Genomic DNA, 15,736 nt, shown 5'->3' on the forward strand with positions numbered 1-15,736 from the left:
CCCATTCATGTTGATTGTGCAAATTTACAATTTGATCACGTTGAAATGAAGCCTCATCCGTAAAGAGAACATTTGCACTGAAATGAGGATTGACACATTGTTGGATGAACCATTCGCAGAAGTGTACCCGTGGAGGCCAATCAGCTGCTGATAGTGCCTGCACACGCCGTACATGGTACGGAAATAACTGGTTCTCCCGTAGCACTCTCCATACAGTGACGTGGTCAACGTTACCTTGTACAGCAGCAACTTCTCTGACGCTGACTACACGAAGAGTTGCATCGTCCATTGCAGGTGTCCTCGTCGTTCTAGGTCTTCCCCAGTTGCGAGTCATAGGCTGGAATGTTCCGTGCTCCTTAAGACGCCGATCAATTGCTTCGAACGTCTTCCTGTCGGGACACCTTCGTTCTGCCCGCATCTCGTGGTCGTGCGGTAGCGTTCTCGCTTCCCACGCCCGGGTTCCCGGGTTCGATTCCCGGCGGGGTCAGGGATTTTCTCTGCCTCGTGATGGCTGGGTGTTGTGTGATGTCTTTGGTTTAGTTAGGTTTAAGTAGTTCTAAGTTCTAGGGGACTGATGACCATAGATGTTAAGTCCCATAGTGCTCAGAGCCATTTGAACCATTTTGAACACCTTCGTTCTGGAAATCTGTCTCGATACAAACGTACCGCGCCACGGCTATTGCCCCGTACTAATCCATACATCAAATGGGCCTCTGCCAACTCCGCATTTGTAAACATTGCACTGACTGCAAAACCACGTTCGTGATGAACACTAACCTGTTGATGCTACGTACTGATGTGCTTGATGCTAGTACTGTAGAGCAATGAGTCGCATGTCAACACAAGCACCGAAGTCAACATTACCTTCCTTCAATTGGGCCAACTGGCGGTGAATCGAGGAAGTACAGTACATACTGATGAAACTAAAATGAGCTCTAACATGGAAATTAAGCGTTTCCGGACACATGTCCACATAACATCTTTTCTTTATTTGTGTGTGAGGAATGTTTCCTGAAAGTTTGGCCGTACCTTTTTGCAACACCCTGTATATGCGATACTACCATCATTTGTATGTATACGTATCACTATCATACGACCTGTCACGTCAGTGTAAGAGCTCGATCTTTTAATACCATAGAGAGATATACTCCCCCGCATGAGCGCATATAATCCACTTGATGGCAGGAGGTAGGTGACAGTGGCGTTGCGGTTACAGGAGGATGCGTGTGGCGGAGGGTGCGGCGCTGGTGCTGTGCTGCTGGGCCGTGGCTGCGCACGCGCAGAGCCGGCGGCAGCGGCTGCTGCGGCTGCCGTCTTCCCCCAGAGCGCTGCTCGGCTACTACGAGGCGTTGCGGGAGGCGGTCGCCAAGGCGGTGGCACCACGCAACCGGCTCGCCGGGCTGCGCGACGCGCAGAAGCTCAACGTGAGTAGCCATGCGGTTTCTGTTCGTGCCAGCACTTCACGCCAACCAAAGGACGATGCTTTGCGGTTCTTAAAAAGCGCAGGTCAAGGCTGTGATGGCGTCGCTTACACAGCTGGAAGCTGCAGTGGATGGGCATCGCTGTTGTGGGGCGGCCGTGGGGATCCAGCGGACGTCCAGCACGTCCGAGCCCTCCGATCGGTCCTCACCGGTGGCCAGCCTAGTTACTGCTCGCACTGAGGTTGACTCCTCACCCGTGGTAGAGTGGGAGGTCGCCTCAGGGCGTGACAGGCAGTGAAAGGCTACCCAGGGGGCTGCACGTAAGGCTTCTCGGGTTATCTGACAATGAGGTTCCAGGTGCTGTCTGTAGCCGACACTGTCGCTCAGCCAGTTCTGTTTCAGAGGAAATCTCTCAGCCTGCAAGATACAGGAAGTCAAAAAGGGTCGGATTTTTGGTAGATGGGAGCTCCAATGTTAAGCGCCTTAAGGAGCCCATAGGGACATGGCTGCCAAGAAGGTGAAGAAAGTCGTCTTCGGTTCATTGGTAGAGTTTTGGGAGGATGTGGTTAATCTGTAAAGGAGACCGCTTATAAAACACTAATACGACCTATTCTTGAGTACTGCTCCAGCGTTTGGGATCCGTATCAGGTAGGATTGAGGGAGGACATAGAAGCAATTGAGAGGCGGGCTGCTAGATTTATTACTGGTAGGTTTGATCATCACGCGAGTGTTACGGAAATGCTTCAGGAACTCGGGTGGGAGTCTCAGGAGGAAACGAGGCGTTCTTTTCGTGAATCGCTACTGAGGAAATTTAAAGAACCAACATTTGAGGCTGACTGCAGTACAATTTTACTGCCGCTAACTTATATTTCGCGGAAAGGCCACAAAGATAACATAAGAGAGATTAGGGCTCGTACAGAGGCATATATAGGTAGTCATTTTTCCCTCGTTCTGTTTGGGAGTGGGACAGGAAGAGAAGATGCTAGTTGTGGTACGAGGTACCCTCCGCCACTCGCCGTATGGTGGATTGCGGAGTATGTATGTAGATGTAGATGCAGAAAGCCAATGTGCATTCCACGTGCATAACGGGTGGAGTCATTCCAGACAAGAAACGGGTCCTTCCGGATGCCACGAAGAGCACAGGGTGCAGCCAACTGCAGATGGTGGCTCACGTCGTTATCAGTGATGTGTGTCACTTTGGATTGGAAGAGATTCTCTCTGGATTGAGCGGTTGAGAGAAGTGGCAAAGGCTGCCAATCTTGCTTGCGAGATGAAACCAGCCCTCACCATTTGCAGCATAGCCGACAGGACCAATTGCGGACCTCTGGTACAGAGCAGAGTGAATGGGCTGAATCAGAGGCTCAGACGGTTCTGCGACTGGGTACGCTGTAGATTCATCGACTTGCGCCATAGGGTGGTTGGGTTTAAGGTTCTGTTGAATAGGTCAGGAGTCCGCTATACGCAGGAGGCGGCTATTCAGGTAGAAGGGGCTGTGTGGCGTGGACTGTCGGTTTTTTGGATAGAGGGTCTAGGGAAAACAAAAAAGGGCTTCAGTCACAAAGGGTAAAGGCCGAACGCAGGAAGAACGTAGATACAGGAACCATCGATATAACAGTTGTAAATTGTCGTAGCTGTGTTGGGAAAGTACCAGGGCTTCAAGCGATAATAGAAAGCATTGATCCTCAAATCGTTATAGGCATTGAAAGCCGGCTAAAGCCGGATAGAAGCTCAGCCGAAATTTTTGCGAAAGGATAGGCTAAACATAGTTGGCGGTGGCGTTTTTGTTGCTGTTGGAAGTATGGTTCAAATGGCTCTGAGCACTATGGCACTCAACTGCTGTGGTCATCAGTCCCGTAGAACTTAGAACTACTTAAACCTAACTAACCCAAGGACATCACACACACCCATGCCCGAGGCAGGATTCGAACCTGCGACCGTAGCAGCAGCGCGGCTCCGGACTGGAGCGCCTAGAACCGCACAGCCACCGCGGCCGGCTGCTGTTGGAAGTAGTTTGGCCTATTGCGAAACTGAAATAGATAGTTCCTGTGTGTTAATATGGGCAGAGGTCATTCTTGGCAGCCGGAATAAAATAATAATTGGATCCTTTTACCGACCTCTCCGTTGAGATGATACTGTCGCTGAAAGGTTCAAAGAAAATTTGAATTTAATTTCAAAACTGTACCCTGCCTATAGAATTATAGTTGGTGATGACTTTAGTTTACCCTCGATATGTTGGCGAAAATACATGTTTAATTCTGGAGGTATGCATAAAACATCATCCGAAATTATGCTAAACGCATTCTCTGAAAATAATTTCGAGCAGTTAGTTCATAAGGCCACACGCATAGTAAACAGTTGTGGAAACACTCTTGATCTCTTGTTATTTATTTATTGATTTATCACTGCAGTAATGCATCATGGGATGCAACAAATTTGATATTGTGAAACCACTAATCATCAGAAAATAGGGTATGCGGTAAGCAGACTGTACTATAGTTGACATCGTGTGAGGTTCATCTACAGAAAACTACTTTCGCGTCAAAATCTTGACAGTGGATCTCCTCGAGCTTGTAGGTGGTGTGATTTATCTATATACCAGCGGTAAATCCTGTATTAGACGGCAGTGTGATGGCGTTCGAGCTATGTCAAGCAGTGGCCAACACAGCCGTACGTCACTGGATGAATAACAGACCATGTCATTGCCAGTGGCCATTTTCATGGATATGTCTCTCCACACTTCTAAACGTAATGATTGTTGGTTGTTGTTTTTCAAAATAGCATTCATGATCCACTGATTGAGGATGTAGAACATTTTCTTCTGCATTGCATTAGCAATAACTACTTACGCCATTGTTACAGGAATTCACTGAGAGGCAGTGAATATGCTTGTATTGTGACATGAGTCCAATAGTGGGAAAAGGAAAGAAGATTGAGGTACAATTTCCAGTAGACAACGAGGTGATAACAGACGGAGTTTACGCAGCTACTTGTAATGGGTACTCCTCTGAAGTCGAAGTTTTATATGAGTATCCGCCACTGTCTTAACTGCATGCAGCACAAATGAGTGGTCTGGTCACTAAAGAATGGGCACCTGCGAAAGTCTGCTTTCCCGATGCTATGCAAAAATATTACTGAAAGCGGATGATATTATTACCTGAATTATTTAAGCGATAGCCCGGTGCTCGACGCACTATGTATCGGCTTCCAGAGGTACAAAAACTAGATTTTCAGTACTTCATAAAATGAGGTGACGAAAGTCATGGGATACATCCTTATATCGTGTCGGACCTCCTTTTTTCCAGCGTAGTGCAGTAGCTCGATTTGGCATGGACTGAACAAGTCGTTGGAGGTCCCCTGCAGAAATACTGAGCCGTGCTGCGTCTACAGCCTTTCATAATTGAGAAAGTGTTACAGCGCAGGAACTGAACTCTCGATTATGTACCATAGCTGTTCGTTGGAGTTCATCTCGGGTGACTTGGGTGACCAAACCATTCCCTCGAATCGTCCAGAATGTTCTTCAAACCAATCGCGAACAACTGTGGCCCACTGACATGGCGCATTGTCATCTGTAAAAATTCCATCGTTGTTTGCGGGCAAGTACCCTACCACACCCCTTTCAGTCAATGATCGGTTCAGTTGGACCAGAGGACACAGTCCATTCCACATAAACACAGCCCACACCACTATGGAGGCATCATCAGCTTGCACAGTGCCTTTTTCACAACTTGCGTCCATGTCTTCGAGAGTCTGTGTCACACTCGAACTCTACCATAAGCTCTTACCAGCTAAAATCGGGACTCATCTAACCAGACCACGGTTTTACACTCGTGCAGGGTCCAACTGATGTGGGCACGTGCTCAGGAGAGGCGCTGCAGGCGATGCCGTGCTGTTAGCAAAGGCACTCTCGTCGATCGTCTGCTGCCACAGCCCATTAAAGCCAAATTTCGCCGCAGTGTCCTAAGGGATACGTTCGTCATACGTCCCACATTGATTTCTGCGGTTCACGCAGTGTTGCTTATCTATTAACGCTGACAACTCGACTTCAACACCGCAGCTCTCGTTGGCTAAGTGAGGGCCGTCGGCCACTGTGTTGTCCGTGGCGTGACGTAATGCCTGAAATTTGGTATTCTCGGCACACTCTTGACACTGTGGATCTCGAAATACTCAATTCCCAAAACGATTTAATAAATGGAATGTTCCATGCGTCTAACTGCACTACCATTCCGCGTTCACAGTTTATTAATTCCCGTCGTGCTGTCATAATCACGTGGGAAGCCTTTTCACTTGAATCACCAGAGTACAAATTACAACTCTGCCCATGCACGCCCTTTCATACCTCCTGCAGGCGATACTTTCGCCTTCTGTATATGTGCATATCGCTGTCCCATGACTTTTGTCACTCAGTGTATAGTGAATGGCCGGAATTAAAACTTTAAAATGTTGTCATAATGTACTCATTAAGAAGGATGATCGTACCTCAAAGCATAACGCAATACGTCGAGTATTACAGTCAGAACTCGGGTACACGTTTTGAGGCAGCAAAACTCACGGTGCTTAAATTACCCAGGCTATATTCACCCAGTACTTGAGGATGAAAGCACTTAGCGACTTCAAAAAAAATGGCTCCGAGCACTATGGGACTTAACATCTATGGTCATCTGTCCCCTAGAACTTAGAACTACTTAAACCCAACTAACCTAAGGACAAAACACAATACCCAGCCATCACGAGGCATAAAAAATCCCTGACCCCGCCGGGAATCGAACCCGGGAACCCGGGCGTGGGAAGCGAGAACGCTACCGCACGACCACCAGATGCGGGCTTAGCGACTTTCATCAAACTTTACACATAATGTCAATCCTTTACGAAACTTTCCCTCGCTGACCGCCCATCCCCCCACCCCCTACCAACCCCTTCTCCAAATGATGAAAGGAAAAAAAAATTATTGCCTCCTGCATTTTAGCTGTTCCTACAGTAAATCTTCGGCATCGAGCATCACGTTATCATTTACTGCTAACTCTGTTTGCAGCACTCCTTGCAGACAGTCTTCACATGTACCACATGTACCACCGAACGTACGTGCAAATTACATCATTGTACGACATGTAGTTCAAGAGATAGGCCGTCATAAACATTGAAACGCGTGATAAACTAGCTTTTCTTAAATGGAGCGCCAGTTACCAAGCCTATATTCATCGAAAGGTGATCATGAGAGCACTTCGCGACTTATAACAAACTTTAAACAAAATTTCAAACATTTTCTAATCTTTTTCTCGCTTACATGCTTAATGTGAAATATTTAACACATTCATTCATTTGTGAAGTAACCAGAAACTTGAAGCTGTTTCATACATGTTGTTGTTGTTGTGGTCTTCAGTCCTCAGACTGGTTTGATGCAGCTCTCCATGCTGCTCTATCCTGTGCAAGCTGGTTCATCTCCCAGTACGTAGTGCAGCCTACACCCTTCTGAATCTGCTTAGTGTATTCATCTCTTGGTCTCCCTCTACGATTTTTACCCTCCACGCTACCCTACAATGCTAAATTAGTGAACCCTTGATGCCTCAGAACATATCCTATCAACCGATCCCTTCTTTTAGTCAAGTTGTGCCACAAACTTCTCTTCTCCCCAATTCTATTCAATACCTCCTCATTAGTTATGTGATCTACCCATCTAATCTTCAGCATTCTTCTGTAGCACCACATTTCGAAAGCTTCTATTCTCTTCTTGTCCAAACTATTTATTGTCCATGTTTCACTTCCATACATGGCTACGCCACATACAAATACTTTCAGAAATGACTTCCTGACACTTAAATCTATACTCAATGTTAACAAATTTCTCTTCTTCAGAAGCGCTTTCCTTGCCATTGCCAGTCTACATTATACCTCATCTCTACTTCGACCATCATCAGTTATTTTGCTTCCCAAATAGCAAAACTCCTTTACTACTTTAAGTGTCTGATTTCCTATTGTTATTGTCTCTGAGCACTATGGGACTTAACTACTGAGGTCATCAGGCCCCTAGAACTTAGAACTACTTAAATCTAACTAACCTAAGGACATCACACACATCCATGCCCGAGGCAGGATTCGAACCTGCGACCGTAGCGGTCACGCGGTTCCAAACTGACGCGCTTAGAACCGCACGGCCACACCGGCCGGCCTGATTTCCTAATCTAATTCCCTCAGCATCACCCGCGTTAACTCGACTACATTCCATTATCCTCGTTTTGCTTTTGTTGATGTTCATCTTATATCCTCCTTTCAAGACACTGTCCATTCCGTTCACCTGCTCTTCCAAGTCCTTTGCTGTCTCTGACAGAATTACAATGTCGTCAGCGAACCTTAAAGTTTTTATTTCTTCTCCATGGATTTTAATACCTACTCCGAGTTTTTCTGTTGTTTCCTTTACTGCATGCTCAATATACAGATTGAATAACATCGGGGAGAGGCTACAACCCTTTCTCACTCCCTTCCTAACCACTGCTTTCCTTTCGACTTTTATAACTGCCATCTGGTTTCTGTAGAAATTGTAAAAAGCCTTTCGCCCCCTGTATTTTCCCCCTGCCACCTTCAGAATTTGAAGGAGAGTATTCCAGTCGAAAATCACGGCTAGTGGTTTTTCTGGTGTGTATTAAGGAGTGTACTCTTTCAGTTGTCTGTGTAATTGTCCATTGTTCCTGTTTGGTTTATAATCAAATGACGAAGAGTCTTATGCAAATATGTTTTGACAACACTGTTTTGACAGCCGCCCGCAATATGCTCAATGAACTTGAGTGAACTCAGCCAGTGCAGCGTCAAAGTGCAGATACGTGTGAGTACGGTGAGGTAAAAGTTACGCGATCATGCAGATGTTACTTACGTGTAGGGTCGTGCTGACAGCAATGGACGCATGGCGCCATAGATGTATCGAAAATCTTTTCCAGGCCGACAGCAGCCAAACAATCGCGAATTCAGTGATTTCAGGCAACTTGCGATGGAAGGCTTGTGTAACACGATAAATAGTGGCTCCAAGTAGTCCATAAGTCGGCTGTGCCACTGCCTTTGAGAAGCGAATTCAGTAGTTTGTTGCCATCCATCTAGGACTGGAGTTTAACTATGCATCATCGACGAGTTCATTCAAGACGAGCACAAATGATTGGGGGAGAAAATCCTACTGCATTCTTTTCAAAGGAACCATCCTGGGTTTTCCCTTAAGTGTTAAGGATGACGACGGAAAACTTAGTCCAGTGTCTTACAGAACGGCACCTCGCTCGCTACAGTCTGGAACCGCGCGACCGCTACGGTAGCAGGTTCGAATCCTGCCTCGGGCTTGGATGTGTGATGTCCTTAGGTTAGTTAGATTTAAGTAGTTCTAAGTTCTAGGGGACTGATGGCCTCAGAAGTTGAATCCCATAGTTCTCAGAACCATTTGAACCATTTGAACCACCTCGCCCCGTAGCGGTACAAGACATCAGTCAGCCAAAGTACCGCATGGACGATATTAAAAGAGTAACTTGGGTATCCATATCAGGTTCTATTTGTACAGGCTTTCGTGCGTAGCCGCAACCCACAACACGTAAATCACTACCTGTGGGGGCGCCAGCTGCTGATTCGTTGTTTGTTTCGTCCAGGCACATTACAAATGATTCAGCCGACGAATGTGGGCAGACAAGAATCAGTCACTCAAGCCAGATTTCTGCCAATGGTTAGGATTAATTTGCAGGGCGGTTCTGCTGATAATGTAGATACATCTTTTACAAAGTCGTCTTACAGGTAGTGTATACATGAATCCTATTCCGGATGCTGTACCTCACGTTATTCTCAGACAGGAGAGAAGCCGGTAAATCATTCGCCATACTACTTCGGAACACATGACAGAGTTCTAATAAACAATTCGCAAATAGCCTCGGATTTTTGAATGACTGCAATAGGTCACCGTACGACGTGTTCAAACGTATTTTCGTGATGCTGGAAAATATATGAATTTTACTACGATTCACTTCTGTCAATGAGGAGTTATGCAGCCCAATGTTCACAGTTTTGCACGTACATTAGAGAATTATTGTTGCAGTGTGTTTGTGTGTAGCTAAATACCCTTTATAGATTTAGACGACTGCTGCCTTACACGAAAAAAAGAAAAAAAGTCTAGTAAACATGCTCTCTAAAATGCATACCTCATAGGATGTGAGCACTTGTTCATCTTAGGTACGTACTGCGAAATACATCTCTTCTGCTACGAGCTCTTTGTTTTCCACATTTTGGGGGAAGATAATACGGACCAAAATAATAAAAAACACGTCCAGCAAACATGGGCCCTAAAAGGCATACGTTAAGAGGTAGGAGCACTTGTTCCATAGAAGAGATGTGTTTTACAGTAGGGAAGATGAGAGAGAACTAATGTCTCTTAGAGTATGGACTTTAGGGCACGTGTTTACCGGATACTTTTTTATGTTTTGATCCACATTCCCTCCTCCAGAAATATGGAAAACAAAGAACTTGTAGTAGATGTGTTTGACAGCATCGAAGATGAAAAATTGTTCATAGCTCTTAAGACATGCGTTTTACAGCCCTTGTCAGAATTTATGTTGTTTTGATTTAAGTAACGTATTCTCAAAGTCTGTAAAGAGAGTTGAGTTACACTCAGTTATACATACATGTAAACCTATGACAACCTATAAAGTGATTTCACACATAGAACGGATTTGTCGTCTAGGGAAAGGGCGCTCTTCATGGTTAAGTGTAGACAGTATAGGTCGAATATGTGTGCAACTTTACTACGGAACCATACGCAAGTTGTCGGTAACGATGGCAAGGGAGATTCGCAGAAAACTGTTATAGAGCATGCTGTACAAGCTACGACCGGTATATAAAGTGAAACCCAGTGAATCACTCTTTTTAGTGTTTTATGACCATTTCTACATAGGATGCGTGTTCAGTGGACTCAATCGTGACTGATGAATAGCTAATTTGTCCGGAGATGTCAATAGAAATAAATTTGCACATGGGGCTTTGAGAAGTACTACTTTTCTTTGTTTTTATACTGGCCTGCATTTATTCGCCAAGATTACCGGAGGTGAGTATATGAATATATCGCAATAATAGTGATTACATGAATATATCGGAATAATACCTAATGACGTAACTCATGGAATTGGATGAGGTACAGTTGAAACCTCAAAATTTATGCTTAAACTTCTAGTTATTTAACAACACTAACACTCTTATTACATAATTTTGCAGCATAATACTCCGAACGTAGAATTAAGGTTCTAATTGTGATTCCGAGTAACCTTTAAGCTTTGTAGCCTGGATACTGGGAAATGAACACAATATGGCTGTGTGAATATTAAACGTGCCTGTACGATACTATAAAGGCACAGACTGTGAAGGTACAGACTACTCCGAATGTAATAAGGCTCAAAATAATAGGAAGTTTGACCTAGCATCTGTGACTGATAACTTTTCAACAATAAAGGCTTTGATACTGACTGACTTATAGAACAACCACATGCAGTTATCGATACCAATCTGACTCTGTACAGAACAATCTGAACAATATTTTATCGTGCTCTTGATGAATGCAGTTCCATCCGCAATCTTCCCTCGGAAAGTGGTTGAGATCGACCTGCTTCACTGATCGCATAAAGTCCTGTCAGGGGTAGAAACCCTGACATTTATCTCCAATCCCCGTGCCTTAGGATCTTTTTAGGCCCACTGTTCCCTACGCTGTTGCACGACTGCGAACGGTGCATCCTCCTCTGTAGACACGCTGGGTAGTTCGCTTTGATACACTAACAAATCCGGAAAATGTGGTGATGGACGCTTCCAAACTATAGCTCTTTCCTGCGATTCTGTTGTCCGTCTTAGTGCCTTAGACCAGACTGACACATACAGACTAGGTCAGCTATGAAGGACCAGATGGCAAGAGACGAACTCTACACCATCTACAACACTTGGGCGCGACCACTGAACTCTTTCGTAGTGTGACCAATACCTGGTGAACTGACAAGGGGGATATGCCTCTATGAAGTCACCAAATAATTTATAGCTATTCACCAAATAATCTATAGCTATTCAACTGTGACGTTTTTAGTGTATAATAAATAATGTGACAGACGCCAATTTCAGGATTATAGGAGCTAATTGACTTTACAGCGCTTGCTGCCTACCGAAGAGAGCTTCACGACTTCTTGCTTTTCTGAAGCTAGCAAGCTGATGGCGTTTCTTGGATGCAAGAACTACTGTAAAACTACTGTGCGCTACCGTAGACTAACATAAGTAAGCGTAGACTATGTTAGTTTTCCTAGTAACTTCCGTCAGCTAAGATAAAAACCGCTTTACAGTACTTTAGGGGTGCTGCATACATATTAGTCGTTATCTCATTCCGATCCCTTTGTTTGCATATCCGATCAGAATTGTATTACATTCCCCTAGAAGCCAGAAGCGCTGAACCGTCTAGAAACTGAGAGAGGATACATAAAAAGGTACATAATCTACCAAACATTTTTGTTCTGCATGGATACTCTCTTTCAAATTCTAAAGGTGGCAGGGGTAAAATACAGAGAGCGAAAGGCTATTTACAATTTGCACAGAAACCAGATGGCAGTTATAAGAGTCGAAGGGCATGAAAGGGAAACAGTGGTTGGGAAGGGAGTGAGACAGGTTTGTAGCCTGTCCCCGATGTTATTCAATCTGTATATTGAGCAAGCAGTAAAGGAAACAAAAGAAAAATTCGGAGAAGGTATTCAGATCCAGGGAGAAGAAATAAAAACTTTGAGGTTCGCCGATGACATTGTAATACTGTCAGAGACAGCAAAGGACTTGGAAGAGCAATTAAACGGAATGGACAGTATCTTGAAAGGAGGATATAAGATGAGCATCAACAAAAGCAAAACGAAGATAATGGAATATAGTCTAATGAAGTCGGGTGATGCTGAGGGAATTAGATTAGGAAATCAGACACTTAAAGTAGTAAAGGAGTTTTGCTATTTGGGGAGCAAAATAAGTGATGATGGTCGAAGTAGAGAGGATATAAAATGTAGACTGGTAATGGCAAGGAAAGCGTTTCTGAAGAAGAGAAATTTGTTAACATCGAGTATAGATTTAAGTGTCAGGAAGTCGTTTATGAATGTATTTGTATGGAGTGTAGCCATGTATGGAAGTGAAACATGGACGATAAATAGTTTGGACAAGAAGAGAATAGAAGCTTTCGAAATGTGGTGCTACAGAAGAATGCTGAAGATTAGATGGGTAGATCACATAACTAATGAGGAGGTACTGAATAGAATTGGGGAGAAGAGGAGTTTGTGGCACAACTTGACAAGAAGAAGGGACCGGTTGGTAGGACATGTTCTGAGGCGTCAAGGGATCACAAATTTAGCATTGTAGGGCAGCGTGGAGGGTAAAAATCGTAGAGGGAGACTAAGAAGTGAATACACTAAGCAGATTCACAAGAATGTATGTCGCAGTAAGTACTGGGAGATGAAGCAGCTTGCACAGGATAGAGTAGCATGGAGAGCTGCATCAAACAAGTCTCAGTACTGAAGACAATAACAACAACAACATGGATACCCCCCACGTCTGTTACTTAAAAATATAGTAAAATTGAAGTTATCGATGTAGAATTCAGGGTTTATCGGAAAATGCTAATTTGTAGAGTGGAATAGAGAGACATGTAGTAAAAATAAAAATACAGGTTGATCGTATAGTTCTAGAGAACTCAATTACCTCAAAAATGCAAAATAAAAAATATGCAAAGCAAAAACACATCGAACTTCGCTTCAATACTTGGTTGAGCTTATATTAAACATATTTCTATTATTGATAAACAATTTCTCGACTTATCAATAATAAAAGGAAACTCCTTCCTTGAATGATGATGAAGAACGTTCTATTGCATACAAAATAATATCGATAATTCTATATTTTTATGTTTGTGCATGTAAACTGCGCTTGCATCAGAAGTACTAGCTTTGGTACATAAAAGCGCGATCAGCTATTTTTACTACATATTAAAATGCAATTTATGTTTTCTAAGGAAATAAAATAAACGGTGAACTAACACTGATTGCTGTGTGGTTCTAATTACGTCCAACACAAACGAACAAACGAAAACAAAGGGAAGTCGTCGGCTCCCTGATTTTCTCTTACACAGTTACGTTTCTTTTCCTACCGGTACTACCAATACCTACGGTAATCGTACCATTTACAACGTCAATTATTTACTGCAGGAAAACTACTAAACCGAAGTTTTGGTAGAGCGCAACTCTAACAGGAACTATTGTAGAAGTAGAGAAGTCCTCCATCAACAGTTTACCCAGCGTTACAGAGCAAAGTTTGTGCTGATTTGTTACTACGAACGCCAAGGTCTCGAGGAGAGCGCAGCAATTGCTCTTACTCACTGTCAAGGCTTCACAAGTGCTTATATCTGAATAAAGGGAGACTTAACAAGCCGCTGGACGCTCAAGTGGCGATGACGACGTTCCCGGAATATCTATTTTGGCTGCTGCACTCTGAATAGGAAATAAGATACGTATTAAGAAGACCATAAACTGTGGCCTTGGGTGAGGTAGCCTTCACCTTACGGATGATTATCTTAAAGTTACGAATCATCGCTTGGACAATCTAAACAGTTTTACCGGGAGTACCCAACTACATCCATTTACGTGCAGTGATTTGCTGGGACTAACTTTCAGTATTATCGGCACTTTTGTCAATCTTGTCAATTTTTAGATGGTCGGGTTGCTAGGCTGGTAAGTGGTAAGCAGCTGGATGAAAAAATTGATACAGTATCAGTTACTTCATTTAACAACAAGATCAAAGTTAAAAAAAACCACGAAGTTTTAGCTCTCTTGATGATCCAGACGCACACTTTAGAAAAGCAATTTATACCCTGTTAACTTTTCCGCTCTGGCAAACACTCAGAATTGAGAGGGCACAAGCAATAAAATATGATAAATAATTGTAACTATTAGCCGCTTTAAACAGCAATAGAATAAAGAAACACAGTAAGTAAATAAGCGCCTTGACGGCGACCGAGGCGTTTAAATACAATTTTAAAACAACTGCATTTAGGAGCTCATCTTAGTCGGCAGCCGAGATAAACAAAATTTTAAAGAATTCGCATTTGCCAACTACCTGTGACTGCTAGGCTGAAACAAGAAACATCAATATCTAACTATTCGCCTCAAGCAGCTCTTGAACAGAAAGCTTTAGGGAAAAAGGCCACTAGGCTATTTTTAAGGCTTTAAATTTCTTACAATGGCAATGCCCAAAGCAGACGCTTTCTGTAACATACCAAAAGTCGTTACTCTTTTAAATACAACTTAGACAGACACACAGAATTAAATTTGGACTTAAATATATAAAGAATATCAAATATTAATATCCAGATATTAAAATAAAGAAAGTAAAAATTACACCAAAGAGCAGTCATTAAACAGCCATCAGTGTGAGGAGCCACAAAAGCATAAATACCAGGTAAGGCCGAAGTTGCATGGAACTAGTGAAAAGTCAAGTGATAATAATCGTGAGCAGTACTTCTGTCACTGGCACCGACGGCAAGCAATTTTTTGTACACTGTAAACACAAATAAAACAGATTGCATACGGACAATGTCAAACTCGCCGGTCTACACCATATATACTGACAAGGTAATCCTCCTCCAAATGTGAGGCAGAACTTCCTGCAAAGATTTAACAAGAAGTGACACATTTGCTTTTTACAAGAACATAACATAGCCAATGCGCCCACACCGGTCGGGACCACACAAAATTGCATCACAATGTGTCACGATAACCCGTATAGCAAAACGTTATGCAGAACACAGAGATCTTCCAAAATTCTCCTTCCTATCTCGCGATGGTGGTAAAGCAGATGCTCACTTTGGTTTCCACATAGTTCCTGGGTGAAATTAAGAGCGAGCATACTCAGGGATACAACCAGTGACTCGCCGTTGCCAAATCAGGAAGCAAACACCCTCTTCCAACGGTATAGCCGCTCCGTTGACGGTCAACGAGTCCGCCACATACACCAAGCGGACCCAACTGCCGAATGCAGCCCCTCGGCCATAACGGGGTAAGTTAACAAAATATCGGCCACAAGTAACAGTACTGCTGTTGATGAACAACCAACCCTTCACCGTAGGTCACACTGGCGAAGCGCTACGTCGCTGGGGACGCCAGAGCCGTGTTTCCCAGGCTTTGGGCCATACACGTAACGATAGAGGCTCAGGTGTCGATTCATTCCCTTACATTTGTGTGAATACTACGCCGGAGAGTCTCTGTAAATCACATGATAGAGGTACTGACAGACTGAATTAAGCAGGTTTTGGG

General features: G+C 43.8%; 1 protein-coding gene across 1 annotated transcript in view; it reads left to right on the forward strand.

Moving 5' to 3' along the window:
• The window catches only part of LOC126415487 (phospholipase B1, membrane-associated-like), a 139,823-nt gene that overhangs the window by 38,434 nt on the left and 85,653 nt on the right, over window positions 1-15,736 (forward strand). The window contains exon 2 of the mRNA XM_050083433.1: window positions 1,217-1,424. Within this exon, the coding sequence (XP_049939390.1) occupies window positions 1,221-1,424 (204 nt within the window). The 5' untranslated portion in view covers window positions 1,217-1,220. The remainder of the gene's footprint in view (window positions 1-1,216; window positions 1,425-15,736) is intronic.

This window comes from Schistocerca serialis, chromosome 1, assembly GCF_023864345.2.
Source record: "Schistocerca serialis cubense isolate TAMUIC-IGC-003099 chromosome 1, iqSchSeri2.2, whole genome shotgun sequence".
Taxonomy (NCBI): domain Eukaryota; kingdom Metazoa; phylum Arthropoda; class Insecta; order Orthoptera; family Acrididae; genus Schistocerca; species Schistocerca serialis.